This window comes from Nestor notabilis, unplaced genomic scaffold, assembly GCF_000696875.1.
Source record: "Nestor notabilis isolate BGI_N333 unplaced genomic scaffold, ASM69687v1 scaffold23391, whole genome shotgun sequence".
NCBI classification, from domain to species: Eukaryota; Metazoa; Chordata; class Aves; order Psittaciformes; family Psittacidae; genus Nestor; species Nestor notabilis.
This window is the reverse complement of record NW_009913696.1, coordinates 1-18,521: the sequence shown is the minus strand read 5'-3', so window position 1 is coordinate 18,521 and position 18,521 is coordinate 1. Positions and strand designations below refer to the sequence as shown.

The window sequence follows — 18,521 nt, the reverse complement described above, 5'->3', positions numbered from 1 at the left end:
AAAAGTGTTTTGCTGGAACCCCTAAAAAAAAAAAAAAAAAAAAAATAAAAAATAAAAAAAATCAATTCAGCAATGCAGACCTGTTTTACATGAGTCGACTAACTGGATATTATTTACAGCACTGATTTTACTGGGGAAGTTTACTCTGTTCCCTTGCTTGGGGCCATTCTGTACTTCCCATTCACAACGAGCGGAAGGCAAAGCAGCAAGTCCATCTTGCAAAGAAATAAGTTGGAAGATCCAGCTTGATTTGGATGAGCACAAAATGTACTGATGCCAGCCAGCAGGAACACAGGCGTATTCCCACAGATAACCTCATACCACCTTAATTCTGTTTGTTGCACGATCAGCCGGAAACTGGAGAAATAGGGCAAGATTTCTGCCAAGAGCAACTAGAGAAGTAGATCAAAGTCTCTGCCTCGACTGATAAGAAAGTTTCAAAGGCAGACAACAGAAGCCTGTCAGCCTGCATACAGCAGTGAGCTGCCCAGGACTGAATACATGAAGGCTATCACTGTGGAAAGCTACGGACTGATTCTATGGCCAAACTCCTGAGCTATGATTCATACTCAGCAATTTCCAGCTGTCCTGCTACGAACTGGCATATGGCTCCATTCCTCTCTGATTTATCTCTCTTTAAGAGTCAGGAGTAGTACATTTAACACTACAAGATAAACTCATGCTTCCCCAAGACACAGCCTATCGGAGTAATTTCATTTTCTAAGCACAATGGATGCAAATAGGAGTCCTCATTACACATTTGGAAAGATTTTGAACAAAAACTGCAAGGGAAGGAGTCTGGCTGAAGCAGTAAAAGAACCTCTCCACGTGCATTCAAAGGCATTGCAGGAACCCTACAGGAAGGCAAGCAGACAGCCCTACATAGAAGCCCTACTATTTCACTAGAGCAGCACATCTACCCTTCACATTCAATAGATTGCCTTTGAGTTTTAAAGGACAAAAATACAACCTGTTTCTGCATGTGAAATCAAGCACATACATTTAGCCCTTTTTAATATCCAGTTTAGAAATAATTCCACAATTTAAACAAGCGCCACAGGGAAACATCTTAGTAATGTTACATGTTTGCCAAGTATGTCTGAATAATGCCAACATAAGAGGTGCTTTTGCAAGGTCTACATTCTCCAGGGCAAAAAAAAAAAAAAAAAAAAAAAAAAAAAAAAAAAAAAAAAAAAAAAAAAAAAAAAAAAAAAAAAGAAAAAAACAAACCAAAAATAAAGCACATGAATTTGGGGTTGAGGTTGGAATAGGAGACAGTTCAGACCTGGTTTAATCCTGAGAAAGATGGGTCCTGAGAAGTACTAACAGTCATGCTTCTTTTCCTCTTCCCCACTGGAGATTCTAAACACTGAACAAACAATAGAGGGTGGCAGTGCATCAAACAGTATTGCTTACATTGCAACAATGGCCGGCGCAGACAGGCAACACCGAGGCGTTTGAGAAAGAACAGGGTAGCCAAATGCCATCCTTCTTCCACCAAGCACTGTACTTTGCAAAAAAAACAGCTATATTCACATTTAATTCATTTAAATTTTTTTTTTATTTTTTTTTCCAAGGAGAAAATTTGGAAGACGTGACAAGGTCAATTTGAACTGTGAGCCGCTCCAACATGGCACTGCCTTGACCAGGGATAGCAATGGTGACATTTGGCTCTATTAAAAAATGAAATTGAAGTTTTGCTTACAAAAGCAGCCTTTAGTTCCACAAACTGCCCTTCCCCCAAGAGACTTTTAGAAAAATGTAAATCTTCAGTAAGGAAGAGGTAGAAGGCATTTAGTCACCTTAAAGTTTACTTTCATAAGCATGCAGGGCTGATTTCTAACAGAGCTAAAGATTCATCTTTCAAAGGTGGGAGCAAAATTTCTCCCAATCACCCAATTCAAATTTGGAAAAAAAAAAATCTATTTTAAAAAAAATAACTATAACTGGCAGGAAGCTACTGGAACAAGATTACCATGCTGCTCTAGTCCTGGTGGCTGGTTTGCTTAAAACTGTGTACAGTCAGCTCTAAAAAAAATCCCAATCTACACTTAATTACAACAAAGAAACAAGGTAAATACTGTATGGTAGCAAGTGTTCCCTATATAAAGCACTTGGTTCCAAACTGAAGCAAGCAATTCCTCAGTCTGCTCATGTCAAGCTATCAAGAGCAATGTCCCTGATCTCTAAAACCCTGCAACAGTAAGGTAAGCCTGTGCCCACAGACTGTTTGTGTGGCGCCCCAACTAGGCTACTAATGGGAAAAAGATACAATGGTTTACAGGCAATTTTGCTTTTCATTTCAGCTGATGCAAATCTAATGTGTTCCTCCACTAAAGTAAGCACAGCAGCAATTTCTAGGCCATTAATCCACATCAAGATGAACCAGAGTGCAGCAATGCCAACCTAGCATGACTGTGCAGAAGTCTGGAAAAATGGCCCAAAAGAACAATTGGAAATCAGAAACTAAAACTAGAACAAAAAAAATAAAAATCAAAGTTTTCAAGTTATACTCTTTAAGTCATGCCAGAAAATTCAGGAGTGTAACTGCTCAACACAGCAGAGAAAAATAGAGCTCTACAGAGTGAAAGTATGAAACTTGGGAACAAGCAAAGTTTAACAGCAACAGGATTACATAAAAAATGCCTTTCAACTGGACTTACAAGCTTTTCCAACAATGGTTGGATCTAAACATTCAGTGCACTGCACCTCTTCAGGCAAGAGCTGTTATCTCATGTTAATCAAGTTTTCCCCTTCTAACGTTCATGGCCCTGAAGTTGGCATTCATACAGGCAAACAAAGGTAAACATTTTAAATACTAGTAGTGCCTAAAGAGATGAGACATTCTCGGATGGCATATAGAGAAGGTAAGTGGGAATCTTGCTTCCAATAAACGGCTTGATCACATACATTTGTCCTGAAGTTAATTTCTATTAAGTAGCATGCTTAATGCATTGCCAATGCTGCCTGTCTGCCCGAGCTCGACATACAAATTGCAGGATTAAGCATATTTCACTCAAGAGAACTAAAAATAAAATTAAAGTTTTCTTCTATATAAGGTATTCAACAGGAAACATGCACTTCTGACTATGTTTATCCATCCAAACAAATGCAACCTTGGGCCACCACCCCCCAACCCCACTTTTTCCCCCTCCTCCCCCCCCCGTAAATTGAGAGCAGTTTTGGTTGTATAACATATTCAGGTACTACACAACTTAACAGTTTTCCACCAACCTATTTGCGTAATTTCAAGTTGCCTTGATTATAAAGGCAACTTATCTACATGTTGGCTATTAATCATATCTGATGGCTGAAGAGTTCTCTTTACCAGTAAGTCACTGCAAGATTTAATGCCCTGATGACTGGCAGGTCAGGAGCTCCCACACTGGTATGAATTCTTTCCATCCCAGGAAGTCAGCCCCAAAGCCAAACATAAGTTTTGACTTTATCATTGAGGAGAAAAATGCTATTTACAACAGTCATCTTGATAATGAAACTCCATCACTGAGAGAAAAGTAGTTAAATATTCAAGGGTTAGTTTATCATCTTGTTGCAAGATTATTTCTAGGCTTGCAATCAAGTGCACAGGGTGGGTCAGAGATACATGTGTATGCCACTGCATTTGGAAGCAGACACTGAGAAATCCAAGTTCTCATGTCAAGAACCATGGTTTAGCATCTAAAACATCAACTTTAGCAGTGAGTTTTAAAAAGGTTGTGCAGCTTGAATCGAGTAACATGCCATTCCCTTTGGATCTTTAAAACAAAGAGCATTAGACTAACCTTATTACAGTGACGCCCAATACCCATTAGGAAGTTATCTGGTTTAATGTCTCTGTGTATAAAATTCTTCGTGTGCACATATTCAATTCTACTGATCATCTGTAAAAAAAAAAAAAACAAACAGCAACAAGAGAATGGGTATGGTTTCAATGAGAGCAATAAAATTCACTTAAACCTGCAATGAAAGCATGAAGTTTTAGTGTTACCTTCCTCTGCAACTGATGTATTTGCTTAATGAAAACCAAGTCTTGTTTTTATGCTGTTCAAATAAATTTTGGGGGGTTTCTATGTTAAAATTCCATAATATTGGTCAGGAAATAGCAGATTAAACATCTGAAACTACTTCTCAGACATTCAAGTTCATGTTCTAGCTATAGTGATCCATTAAAGAGTAATTTCTCTTACTTCAAACAAAGGTCTTCTATACCTACTATAAGACAATTTTAAAGCTCATTCCCTCCCCCTGCCCCAGTTACTCATTCATCTGGTTATTCATTCATTCATCATCAAGCATCACTTTTCCAGGTAACAGTTTTCACAGAGCAAGTGAGAACTTGATTGTGGCCCAGAGTGTCATATCTAAGCTGATCCAGGAGTTAAGTGTCAGCAATGAAGACGCAAAGAAACTCTGGCACATCTGTGTCATCATAAGCAGTCACACAGTTTCCTGCGCATGAGATCACAGCACAAGCATTAACCTGGTGCAGCTTTCCAGCCACCACAACACCCCTCACACAGTCTACAGTGAGTTGAACTCTTCCAACACCATACCCTTGACAGCTGTTCTATGGGACTGTGCCCTAAAAGTCAGTTCTGTGCAGAGATACTATATATCCCATCTATGCTTCCCAGATGACACCTGATTAGTGTTTTATCATTCAAAGGAATACTGCATGAAAACTAGAGGCTCCCTGGAGATGTTCTAACATCCAGACTCCAGGGTGTTAGAGCAGGCAAATGGCTCTCTAAAGACAGTACCACTCAAAGCAGCTGAGAACAGGGACAGCTGACCTTGTCTTTATATGAATGCCGTGAGCTTTTCTTTGGCCAAGAGCCTGGGATTCTACGAGCATCTGGCTTAGTGACAACATGGTACTAACATCAGTTACATAATATTATATGAAATTTAAGCCACCATTGAAAATTCAATGGCTGTCCATTTCAAATGCTCTCTCTCATGTACTCTCATGACCTAGTTGAAAAAGTATCAATCACTAGAAAAAGACTTAAGAGACCTCAGAGACCTCAATTTTAGAGGCCCTGATTAAGTTTGAGGTAGAGTGGTATCTCAACCAACAGCTTTAAGAACTGTCTTTAAGCACCACAACAACCAAACCGGTATTTATTAGCTCAGGGTCTGGTATCAGAAGTTACAGAAGGTTGTGAGTGCATAGTGACATTCAGTAAGACACTTCTATGTTGCCCATCACAGCAGCTGGCCAAGAGGATTCTACCGAACCAGATCAACCATGACTGGAGACTTGCTTCAGACCTTCTACCACTATCCCCATGGCTGATACTGGGAGCTAATCCACCCATGTTAGTCTCAATATTTTAATAAAGTTGCACTTGTTATATCTGTGCTGTCCTCCCACTACAGGCCCGTGTTCATTTTGTATGCCACAGCCAGTCACCATTACTTCACTCCTATGTGGGTCAAGTGTTCACTTGGCTATATACAACACTGTAACATGTTATTTAATCTTCTTAAGAATCACCATGTTGCAGAAAATACTGCAGGGTATTTAAGTTCCTCACAGTAAGCTCTGTACATACCTGGTCTGCTAACATAAGTACTGTTTTCATCGTAAACCTGCGAGAACAGAAGTTGAATAGGTCTTCAAGGCTGGGACCAAGAAGATCCATAACTAGAACATTGTAGTCCTTTTCTTGACCATACCACCTGCAACAAAGAAAACCAGAATTAGTAGGAACCCTAATGCAGCCCTGGATACCATGAGCCCTCTTGGTTGCAAGGGCACATTGCTGACTAATGTTCGATCTCGAAAGCTAACTAAAAATTAAGGCTTGCAGAGTTGTGTTTTTCCTAGAAACAAAGTGCGAGGACAAAATAGGACACACAAGTTGACAAGTGTGAGCATGTTTCACTTTTACCTCAAGGGGAACACTACACTTCAGCAACAACTGAAATACCAAACACCAAAATCAAAATGCAATCAAAGCAGAAGCCATTATGTGACAGTACAGTGTACGAAGCCTGAGCTGAAACTCATCTGCAGGACCCCTTACGCTCCCACCAGTTTCCTGCATTCTTTAACTTCACAGAAATATCTTTATATCCTTTAGGCTTTGTTTTCAGGTATGACTTCTCTGCAACAGACTAAAGCAGCTCATGCAGTTAACTCTTTGTTCATTTATCCAAATTTAACAAATGGCAATCAAGTTCTACTGCCCGATTAAAGACTCTTTACTGGGTTTTCAACATCCCAACTGGAAAAACACTCGAGTGTCACAAAAGCAAAAATACAAATGTAGCAAAAGATCAACTGCAGCCAGGCTGTGATATCCACCCTTAGCGTCTGATACATCAATTCAGGGCAAAAACTTCCATGATACCAATGCTGTGAGGACAAGTAGGCAGCCTCCCATGCACGTTCTTCTTTTCAGTCCATGTCTAGCATTTCCATCATATCACTGTTTTATGTTATCTGCAACTGCAGATAGTATTTCACCACCTAAACTGCTCCTGAGAAGACCTGGAGTCACACCCTTCACTTCTGCTTATTTCAGCTGTGAATTTCCATACTTTAAATGGGCACTGAAAGACATAACCTGAATATTCTTCTCTACAGTCCTTCTGCACATTCCGGATACCTACAGCTAAGTGAGAGGTGTGTGTGAAAAACTGTTTATGAAGCTGTGCTGAATTCTAGTACTTTGTTGTAAAGATTAAACATCTCAATCAAGAGGGTGCATTTTGCCTTTCCCAGGCACCCAGCCCTTACGACACGGACTCAGTACTAGCAGTCACTGGATAAGGCACTGACCAACTCTTCTGGAGGAATCTTGAAGTGCCAACAACAGGGGTACAGACAAGATACACCAAGATTATACACCATAATAATAGTGTGCAGATAATATACCAAGTCTCAGCTCAAATACATTGATAGCTGGGGCTTAAAGATGTGTATAGACATTTTATTTCCACTTTAGGCAATGACTCCAAGGAGACTAATGCACAGTTCTCTGGAAAAGTTACCACTGAGAAAAGCCAACAAATTCCTCAGTACTCACAGGATTTCAAGCTTAGCTAGGGTGGTAGAGTCAAGTGTTTACAAAACTGAAGAGAAAAGACTATATTTGGATCTACTTCAGGAACTACTGGCCTGTACCTTCCCACTGTCAGGATTCTAGTAGAAACCTTGCACTTTGTAATGCATTGTTGTAAATGTAATAGAAGTTGAGTATGATTCATAGCTCATATATACTGTTTTACTGGTCAGGGTAAGACCTTTATTCATTCCCTACATCAAGAGGGGAAGCAGAAAAATGTATTTTGAAAGCAGTCATTCAAGTGAAATGTCAACAAAACAGTTTTTCTCCAACATGTTAATGACCATACCAATACTGTAGGTACTACTTATCAGGTTTTGCCATCTAAAAATTCACTGAACGTACTATTATGTACAAAACCCCCCCTTGCAAGTGACTCAAATAGGAAAGCATGCCGATGGTACTACTTGATAAAGCCTGTAACTTATGGAGAGGTTAATGTTCACATTGCAACCTGACACTGAACCATGAAACATACACATTTTAAGACCTGCTTCACTGGGCCCTTCTAAGGACTGCCAAGAAGCCAGTTTCAACTGCAAAAGCAACCAAGAAGAGTCTTCAAATAAAATGCAATGCAGAGACAAAGTGAGATGCTGTTGAGAAGTTTAGTCAACTCCAAACCAGATTCGGTTCAAGAATTACTGACCATGCCTGTAAATCTACTTCTTAGTTACTATCAGTTGCCTATGCAAATGGCTGAGTAGTTTTGACAAGCCTCTATGAACAAGTCCATAGGTCACAGTTGAAAACTCATTATCTATAGTAATAAAAACTGAACCACGTGCCCGCCTGGATATTCTGTCACACGGAATTTAAGTTTATTGTGAAAAAGTCTAAAGAACAATGAGGAGAACTGAAACTTTTTAAGGAGTAAATCAAGAGCTAGATAAAATATTTTCTTCAAGAAATGGAAGTCCAATTCAGATACTGAGCATAATTGTTCAGCACAGTAATGGTTCAGTGCCCAGGAGGCTGCAGAACAAGGGAAAAGGACCAAAGATCAGTCTTCAACTGAGCTAAGAAAATTTAGTTACAGCATCACAGAAAAAGTGAAGCTGATGAAAAGGAAGCCTTCCCTAGGAGCTACATCCCTCTATAGGGATCTCTCTGCTTTGTAAGTGCAGCAATTCAGGTTGATTGCACAACCTCCATTTGGCCTACTTCTGCGTATGCACAAGAAAATGTTAATCTCCTGACCATTTTTCACTGCTGGAATGCAGGATCAGCTCTGCAAGACAAAGAAAGACGACTGGACCTCAATGCTGCATTTTCATGTTTACCTGCCTGTAATTCCTCACAGGATTCCTCACTACTGGCAACTGACACTTCTGCTGGGGTATTGGAGTAACCTGTGCTTTATTTACTTTGCCAACACTGCAAGTAAGTTTTCATTTCCCCTGGAACATTTCCAGGGAAAATGGGATTAAGAAGTAAGGCTACATCATGTCCATTCAAAGTCCAGTAGCTGCTACTACTGGCAGCTCCAAGTATAAAAACGTCTTGGCTCTTCTTAGCAAACCTTGGATATTATGATACATCTGAGCTTGGCAAGTCCTCCTTACTCCCACATTTGCATAATCAATGTAAGATGGCATAAGCAAAGGTTTTGGATGAGCACAAATTCAGAGCACTTTGTTTTGGTGCTTTGTGTGTTTAGGGTCTCTTTTTTTTTTTTTTTGGGGGGGGGGGGGGGGGGTGGGGGGCTTCTTTGTTGCCATAGTGCCCAGTAGTGTTAAAACTTGCATGCCAAACTAGTGTCTCAAAGAGAAACCCAGTTCTAACACTGGGTCAGCAATGACACTTGGAGTGAACTACTAACATGAAGGAATGATGCCTACAAGGTCCTGGGCAACTATGACTCCAGCATCTCAGAACACAAGTGTCCCACATGTCTGTCTGAGCTCCATGGACCTTTTTTTAATGTAAGCACACTTAAGTACTCTCTAATGCTGAGGAAGCAACAGCAGCAATACATTATAAGCAGGGAACGTTTTGGAGGGGAGCGGAAAATAGAAGCAAAAGATTAAACTACTTGACAGTTCACTTTGGGTTGGTAATGACTGCATATCGTTACATACAGTGTATTACTGCAAAAAGAAAAGTTAAATTACTGGATTACTAGGAAAACTTCTTATTTCCCTAAATCATTCCCATAGTGCTCTCTCTATGTCCTATTAGGACCTATTTTCTAAAGAGAGAGTTTTGATTCTGTAGTACAGGTCCATTTATACCTACTTACACCCAAAAAACCCCACACATCGTAGAGATTATTACTAGCTTTCCTGAACAGCAGCAGTAAATGATCTTACTGAAGAGCAGACGAAACATTAACAGGACAAGATTATGAAAGGCTAAGAGTTATCCTTGAACTGGTAACATCTGATACAACACTAGTCCATATTCAAGCTGTAAGGCGTGCCCGGGCTGACGCACGCATGAAAATGCTTCGTCACTCTCCCTTGCCTCATCATGTTTAAAGCTACAGATCAGTGGGAATACAGTAAATATCTTTTATGAACCTTTCTCTCAAAACTTGGTTAAAGATTGAACAGTGACCTTAATTTGACTTCGGCGACTTGTCTCCTTCAAAAGGCCAAGTCTCACCATGTCAACAAGTTTCCAAACCATGCGGTTTAGCAGCCACACACGGAGCTGAAGTTCTGTAGCATCTTCAATATCAATACTGGTAGCTCTGTGCTCAACAACTGAGTCACTTGACAGTGTCCTTTGAAAGGGTTCAGTTTCCAACTCACATACAGTACAGTGGGTACAACACCAGATCACATGGCAAGTGAATGTTTACTTGAACTCGTGTGGGGTGGGCTTTCAAGTCCCTTGACTAACCTTGACACAAGCAACTGAAGCACTGATGCACTTCTAGCACTTGATGGCAAAGACTGTAGTCAGGTCTACCCAAACTTAAAACCCCTTTTTAGAGCCGCAGCTTTCCAAAACTCTACAATGTTCATTTCAGCAACTGCATATTTTGTAAATAATGTCAAGGACAAAAGAAATGTTTGAGAAAGTGTTTGTTAATAACTTGTTGGTTTTGTTTTTAACTAAGACAACGTTTCATTCAGACGCAGGCCATGAAATTACAGGCCCAGGTTCAGACTCCTGTACCACTTACGCAGCTTTAGTAGATCAGCAGCAGTTTCATCCATTACATTGGCACTTGTAATTGCTACAGCAAGGTAACAAAAACGTCACAATTATCAAAGCAGTGTGAGCTGCTCATGTGATAAAAGGATTCAGAAGATTCACATAAAAAAAAAATCTCAAATTCAGATCAAGATAAAGTGGATTACCAGTCATCAACAGCTGTACTCAGTAAAGAAACCCCAAATCCCATGCATTCTGGAAGCCATCAAGTAAAGGCATTGCCACCATTAACATAATGGCACAGCTTTTTGTCTACAGCTTATTATATACAAACCAGAAAACCAGCTCAGTGTCACAAAAAAGTGTTCCTACTACCAGGGCAGCTCTACCAAGGCTATTTTGATCCAGTTTAATAAAAGCTCTCCTCAATCAACGCCTGCTTGGCCAGGTAACCTATCCTCCACTAAAGGCTTCTGTCAAATCCATCACTGACTATTCCAGTGGAGGCTGTGGCAATCTGGAAATACAGACACAACTGCAGAAGGTCATGCTTTTGTGAGACAAAACACATCTCCCTGTTCCTCACTGTGAGGAAGCGCAATGTTTCTATGGCGAGACTTGAATAGTTCAACTCAAACCTTTAGACTTACTGCAACCCTTACAGTCATTAAAATGAGGTTGATTTGGACTTCTTTGACATTACAAACTTTTGCCACTTCCCTAATTCACAGTATGTGACCCTGTGATTACTCTGTGTAATCCTATGCAATTAGTTTTCCAGCACTTGGCCTTACAAAACACCAAGCAGAATAGTTCACATGACAAAAAAATTGAGACTGTCAGAAGCAGAGTGGATGAAAAAAAAAAAGCTGTTAAAACAAAAAGCATGTGGAGAACAAGCAAGCTGAGGAAAGCTTACTACCAGAATCACCTGAGATCACCTTATTAGTAAGTTTGACAAGTCAGCAGGCACATGGGGGTGAATATGCAAGTCTGGAAGGCCTCATGAACACAAAGGCTTCAGACATCCTACAGAAATCCAAATGACACTGAACTGATGAACACTCTAGAACTGTATTCCATTTTTGCAAGCATTAAGTCATTTATACAAAAGTGTCTGAACTAGGCATTAGTCAGATGATGTGACTAAAGAGAAACCAGACGTCCCTATAATCATATAGTTTTAATATCAGACATCACTGAAAAATAATAAGCAATCCTAACCAGTAAAAGTACAAGTGTTCTACACAGACAGTGAAGCAATCGGTATCAAAGCTTAAGGCACTGACGTGCAAACCCCGTCACCAACATTCAGGAAAGGAAATCCAACAGGGACAGAAAAGAGCCTTCAAGAAAGATGGGAAATACTGTAATAATGTATTCAAACAGCTTGGCAATGCAGCTATGGAGTTACACAACTATTCTTTGTAGCTACAGGAGGAGGGTAATAGGGAGAAGTTATTAGTAAAAAGAAAGATCAGGGAAGAAGTAAATAGGAGCTGACTGCCTATGGATACAACCATTTATCTTTAGGAACAGAAGCACGTTCTCTAACAGTCATGAGCACTGCCATGTCAGGCTAGAAAGTTTTACCACTGCACCTGACTGATGCTCAGAAAGAACAGCATGTTGTCCAAAACGGGTGATGGATTTGGACCAAAAGGGTCCCTTCTGGTCCCATGTTCTCGACTTCTCAGCACAGACATCTCCTGGCATAATCATGTTTCAAACATACTGGCAAGTATATTCTGCCTGTTAAAATATACTAATTTGAGTCTTAACAGATACTGAGGCAACACACACAAGAAAAGTAATCTATCATCACAAGATTCATGTCTAAATTGAGACATTTTATATTTCTAGTTTTATCTCCTCTGAAGCTGGAAAAGCACTTCTAAACTGTTAGCCAGCTAGAAGTAATATAAATGAACTTAACATAACATGGCATGACTGAAATACTGAAGTGGAATATTTAGCAGATGTCATCTAACGTTAGTTGCCATGGTGAGCATGAATTAGGCCACCCAAGCACTAAATAAAGAAACGCAATGAACACCCTACGCTATGAAGTTAGATAGACTCTATAAATAAAATTCTGTATCACTTTTTGTACAGTTATGAGAGAAACATGAATGTGTGAAGTACACCAGAGCAACTCATCTCCTAAGCAATAAGGTCATTTCATCTGCCGAGTGTTATTATGTTGCATATATACTTCCATGCAGCTGACTTGCTGTTTTGCTAGCTGGTTTATGAGGTGCATTAACACCTGGGAGGAAGCGAGGAGAAGCTAAGCCAAGTTTCTTCCATAAAAGTCAGAAGGTTCAATTGAGAAGGTAAAGCCCATTAATCCACAGTAGGTACAGGAAACATTGCTGAGCTGGAGAGTTTCAGTAATACCTGTTCCAAACAGGAGTTACACTGAACTTCTGCAGCTGTTTCTGCAAAGGCTGAGCTAAGGCAAGGAGAAAAAAGGGAAGAATCAAAAAGGACAGCTTCATTTGTTTTCAAACTCTGGTCTCTCTTGGATGCTTCAAAGGAGTCCACAAAGACCAATTAAGACATTAGTTCAGATTGTTATAAAACATGAAACAGGTTTTGTTTAAAGACATTCATTCTCTCAGTAGAAAAACTGTAGGCATTAAAATACTCGCTTTCCATTTCACTCTGAGCTACCAGAACAAGAGGCTTCCTCTCACCTACTAGAGTGGTTCTGCCCTTCAGTATGCAGCCTTAAATAATAACAGAAGGTTAATTACTATGAGGCTCTATTACTAGAACCTTCCTCCTCATTACTTGCAGACCTACATGAAAGTATCGGTCTTGCCTATGAAAGGAAAAGAGAAAACTTTTCAGACTACATGACCAGTAGCGTTACGATTGTTTTGGGGTGTTTGGTGAGGTGTTTTTGCTTGTTGGGAGGAAGCAGTGGGGGAGTGTTTGTGGGTTTGGTGGGTATTTTTCCAGTGGTGGTTTTGGGCTGGGTTTTAATATTGCAGAAAGCTACTGGGAAAACAGTTCAGAATGAAGGTGTCCAAGAGATGTATTTATGGATTTTTAAGCACTGCTTAAAGAGATCAAAATTTGAAGTGCTCAAGGAAAAATTTGCTGTGAGAACAACCCTAAAGCTATCAAACTTGACCACATTTTTCCATTCCATGCATAACTCAGCAAGATGAAGGCAGGCAGAGTCTCTTATTAATACATTACCCAACATGGCAGTCAGCAACCAGAACAACAGAAACTAGATACTTTTGTAAGTTTTTTTTTTTCTTGACAGAAACTTTACAATTCCCTTCACTATTCAGAAGACTGTGCAGTGACATATGGGTGGCAATAGTGAATTTCTCAACATAAAAATATTTGCAAGAACTTAGTGCATTGAAAAGCTCAGAAATGGAGGGATTTACTTGTTCAGTTTGCAAAGAAATGTGGCAAAGATATAAGAATTGCCAGTAGAGTTTGGTTTTTAGAATTCCAAATGACTAAACTTATAAACTATCACTTCGACCAGCCTCACATGATCTACAGCATCTCTTCAGCCTTGCCCACCCAAGGATATATGCAATATCTGTTTCATATTCACTAGGTCTTCCTGCTATTAAGTGCAATAAATCTAATACAACAGCAATAACCACAGCTGGTTCCAGCATAGCTGTTTTCCATTTGGAACAGACAATAACAAGAAGTTATCCCATAATATTGCCAGGAAAAAAGCCTGAAGCCCACTTTTCTTTCAGAAGTATGTCTGAAAAAGTACATAAAGGTAGAAGGACATGAGCAACAGTTGCTTAACACCATAAATGGCAGAAATCAGAAGTGCTGTCACAGGTAACTTGACCAACTGCTTTTGTCAAGGGTGTTTTAACAGTCACACTATGAACTACCCACCACACACAAATCACCAAACCCATTCTGCTGCAGTCCTCCAAGCCAGAACCAATAATCTGGGGATAAAGGTAGACAGTGCACACTAACAGGATCAGTTCCCAGTTAACAAGGTTACAGCTAAAACCGCTTTGTCACTGAAAAAAAAGAGAGGGGAAAAAAGCTCTCAGCTGGTGGCTGAGAACAATGAGAATAAAGCCAGCAGAATGCTGCGGACTCCACACTGTGTCCTAAAGGCAGATCACATTGTTAGAACGTTAAGCTTGGTTCAAGAGCCTTTTGCGAAAAAATGAAGGTAATAATTCACCAAAATTTGTACAACAACAACAAATCACATCTTACAAAAAAATATCTCAAGAGTGTTTCTATGAGGTTTTCTGAAACTCCAGAGACAAGTTCAGAAACTTTGCTGCTCTTGCAGGGAACAGTAAGCAGCAAAGTCAAAGACTTGCAAGTCTAAAAGGGTTTAGAATATGCAGAGAATTAAGGACATTTCCGTCTCAATTTTTGCTATTTTATGTGCAAACTGTGTTCTGTTCGGGTGAGTACCACCACCCCTTCTGGGCCCTCCATGACAAATGAAAGCTCACAGCTGATCCCACAGAAGCAATATTAAAATCTTTGAACTCCAAAACAGAGATTTTACTCATTGCCTTTCTCACAATCAGCCAGAAAGGCCATCATATCAACCTGAAAGGCTATCAAACCAGATTGCTTGGTTCGGAATTAAAGTGACACTCCAGATATGCTATTGTACCATCACTAAGTTTGCAATCGTACCTAAGGGGCAGAATTCAGTTTTAAGAACAGGTGCCCAGAATGAATGAACAATCCATGCCTCACCTATGATTTCAGCTTGGTGAGTGTCAAAGAACCACAGTAGAGCACTTTTGTGAGGCAAAGACAAAATGTAACTTCTAGTAAGCTGATCTTGCGTTACTGAATGATATGAAAAAGAGAGAACAAGTCCTACATTCTTAAATGACGAATGCAAGATTATGTGCCTCTATTTCCCAGATGTGTAGCGTGCACAAAAATGCTGCTGAGCCCAGTTTAGACAACATGGCAATGGGAAAAGCTTAGACATATTCCTTAATTTCCTATCAAATGCTCTAAGCTGCTGTTGTTTAAAGGTGTCACCTTACAGAAGTTTCTTAAAACGTATCAAGTGATTTTCCTTCAGCTTGATTCATCCTTCTACGTCCACTGAGCCAACAGCAGCTTATTGCAACCTGACAGCATACCATTATAAAACAATGGTGGAAGGAGTATTAGCAATTACACATGCAAAGTGACCTAAGCACAAAGTCACATTCTCCCACCTCAGCTGTTGCCAAAAACGCACGTCAGAAAAGCTTGAACTGTCCGAAACAACACACACAGTAATTTCATCTTAGTCTTACCCTTCCTAACCACCTATTCAAAGACGTATCACTGTTAAGCACCACAGTGATACACCTCATCGGGTCAGTCAACTCCTCCCCCTTAGACTGAGAGTACCATGAATTCTGCTTCTACTGAGCACATGAACTTTTGTAGGAAAACCAGTGCTGGGCACCCTGCTCAGCTTCCTCCTAAATAATATAAAAATACTGGTTGTGATTTCTTCAAGCATCACCAGATGTCATATACCAAGAGGACAGACAACTAGTAACAAAAGCCCAGTCAAAGAACCTGTCAAGCAGTGCCTCATAAAGAGACATCAATAAACGCTGCTTCTGAAGACAAAAAAGGTATTCCCAAAAATTTTCTGAAGGATACCTTTTTAGAAAGGTATTTGGGCTTTATACAGTGAGAACTTGAAAAACTTTAAGACTCGCTGACATTATCAAATAGATCACACATCCTGAACATCAAATAGAGAGTGAAAAAGCACCTTAAAAATGACTGCTGCAATTGAAGCTAGAAGGAAGCATGCAAGATTGCTTCCAGTATTCCAGCTTTAAGTAAGACTCTCTCAGGGTGTCTTCACCAAATCCAAGAAGTTCACTTCTGTTACATGGGAAAGTTGAGAAAATTGCAACTCAGGCCTCATTACAGCACCAAAAAAAGAAAAAAAAGTAGTTGAAAAATGCCTGCTTTTCCAGTTCTGCAATGAAACACCTGATATCTGCTGGCTTTGGCTGTTTTCCCAGTTTTCCTTGTTGTAGCATGTAACTATACTCGGATAGCCTTCCAAAATGCACTTTCTAGTCTTTCAGTTGTGAAAGGCATCCACATTCGAAGGAAAAAAGGAACCTGTAGTCTAAAAATAAAGACTAAATCTGTTTTCACATAATCACCTCCATGTAAGCTGCAAGTATTCTGATTAATTCAGGTATGTTTGTTCTGCTCCTGCAAAAGGCTGGAGTGAATGAGGCCAGATGGCCAAGACAACACTGTCTCCTCCACCATAGAGCTCCAGCTCACAATCAGGACTACAGCCAGTTGTGGCTGGGGTGGGCAGGGAAGAGGATAAGGGGAGGCTATTAACCTTACAAATGCAGACTTGGTTTAGGCTTTGTTAAAATTAACACACGATCTAGAGTAAGTCATTGTTACAACCCTGCAATAGACCCTACAGACCATTACTGACATAGGTGCAATACAACAAAGTCAGGGAAGGGTTAACAGATTAAGTGGAATCAACAGTTTGATGAAGTATCTAAAGTGGAATTGTTGCTGCAGCTGAAAGAACAGAAGTCCTTTATGCTGTAAGCGTATGCATAAGAAATCCTAACTTTAAAACTATCATTAGCAAAGTTTAAAAAGAAAGAACAACTTATTGTACAAAGTCTTTCTGAAGAATACTGAAGTTTCACATAAACCACTCTGATGAATAGATTTGGTAGATGGGAACTAGCCCAGTATTAACACCTCAATAATCTCAAGAAAAAGAACTCCTCAGAGTCTGCTGCACCAGCGATTTTCTTCCAGATCAGGAAATTAGTAAGCACCACTGAAAGTTTCAGAGTCTGAAACAAGGATCTGCATAAGAAGCAATGGGGAGGGATTCATCTTGGCACTGTAACTGCACGGAAACCCGAGTGACGCATCTGTTGCGGGTAACAGAAAGGGGGCTGCCATTTCATTCCGGGTTGAGGTTCTCAAGCCTCACAGCACATAACTATGAAAGGAAAAGATACATGCCTGAGCACGTCCCTTGTCCCAACACGAGAAGGGGGAGGGTTAATCACGTCCATCCGCCATTTTCTGAGCGGAGGAGGAAGACATGTTGGCTGAAAAAAAAAAAAAAAAAAAAAAAAAGCAACAAAAGAAAGCAGCCATTTCCAGAGCCGGCCCCAAACTCCAGCCCCAGCATCGCACCGAGGCAGGCCGACACTGCTCCCATCACAGCTCAAAGGCTGCTCACATCTCACTTTCAAAGCACACTGTGCACGCACGAAGAGGCAGCAGACCGGTGGGGAGGATACCCAACTAGTTGCACAGCTCAGAACGGAGTATTCCACACACACAACAGCCCAATCCCTCCCAGGTAAATCTCCTTTTAATGGTGGTGTCCTGCCTCACACTAATGTTCCAAGAAAAGTCACTGTATTGGCACATACGAAGGATTCCTACCGTATATGTGGGATGCCAACTCCTCCCTGCAGAATCTTGTATAGTTTGCTTTCATACAGCAGCTGGGGATGTCTAGCCTTCTGAGACTCCAACTTTACAGCAACTTCCTACAGTGAGAGGGAACAAGGAGTCAGAGTGTCCACCAAGCACAGCTTTGCCACTGAGGGGCACAGCACTTCAACATCCCCCACACAGCCCTGCTGCAAAGGCTTTGAGGTGCACTTTTTTTTTTTTAAGCTCTCGGTGCTTAATGTCCTGTTATTTTGTTGCTTCTTCAAATAAAATCCATATGGTGATGATCTGTACATAAACATCCATCCCAGGTCATGAAATTGAACTGGAAATGTAAAGTCTTCAGATCCATGTAAGTGAGGAAGAACATATGTGGGTGTTTCTTCTTTACAGCTCACAGCCGTGAGGGGGAGGAAAGGAAAAAAATCAGAAAGAAAAAGAAAGAGCTGAAGAAACAGGGGATCTTCTTTGTTTCTGTTACTGTTGATGAAAACGAGATGAAGTGTTCCCCAACTGAGAGAGAGGGGGGAGAGATGACTGGTGGGAGAGGAACGACTTTGGCCACCCATAAAAGACAAAGTATGTTTGCCCACAATGGTGGCCTCCTCTCCCTACAACCTACAAGCGAGCAGAGTGGGGGACACCACGACGGCACGGCTCTGCCCCCCCGGGATGAAGGCCCTCGAGGGGGGAAGTCCCCCAGCCCCGGGGCACGCACCTTCGCTCCCCCACCCTGGAGAGATGGGGCCACCCGTAGGCAGCGATACCGGGAGCAACGGGGGCAAAACCAGGCTTCAGGAACGCCTCGGGAAGGTTATCGCTGGTCTCCGGTTCTCCCCGAGGTGCGGAAGGGACCGCGCCGACGGGCCCAAGGAGGGG

At 40.8% G+C, this 18,521-nt stretch overlaps 1 protein-coding gene across 3 annotated transcripts in view; it reads right to left on the bottom strand.

Moving 5' to 3' along the window:
• The window catches only part of LOC104412568 (casein kinase I isoform alpha), a 33,401-nt gene extending 15,669 nt beyond the window's left edge, over window positions 1–17,732 (bottom strand). Inside the window, exons 1-4 of one of the 3 annotated variants that reach the window (XM_010023322.1) lie at window positions 17,631–17,731; window positions 5,559–5,685; window positions 3,783–3,881; window positions 1,286–1,369 (exon numbers count right to left, since the gene is read on the bottom strand). In XM_010023322.1, coding sequence (XP_010021624.1) covers window positions 1,286–1,369; window positions 3,783–3,881; window positions 5,559–5,648 — 273 coding nt within the window. In that variant the 5' untranslated portion in view covers window positions 5,649–5,685; window positions 17,631–17,731. Of the gene's footprint in view, window positions 1–1,285; window positions 1,370–3,782; window positions 3,882–5,558; window positions 5,686–17,630 lie in introns of all 3 variants that reach the window. The other 2 variants (XM_010023321.1, XM_010023323.1) reach the window with 2 other exon arrangements.
• Between the last annotated feature and the right edge of the window lie 789 nt (window positions 17,733–18,521).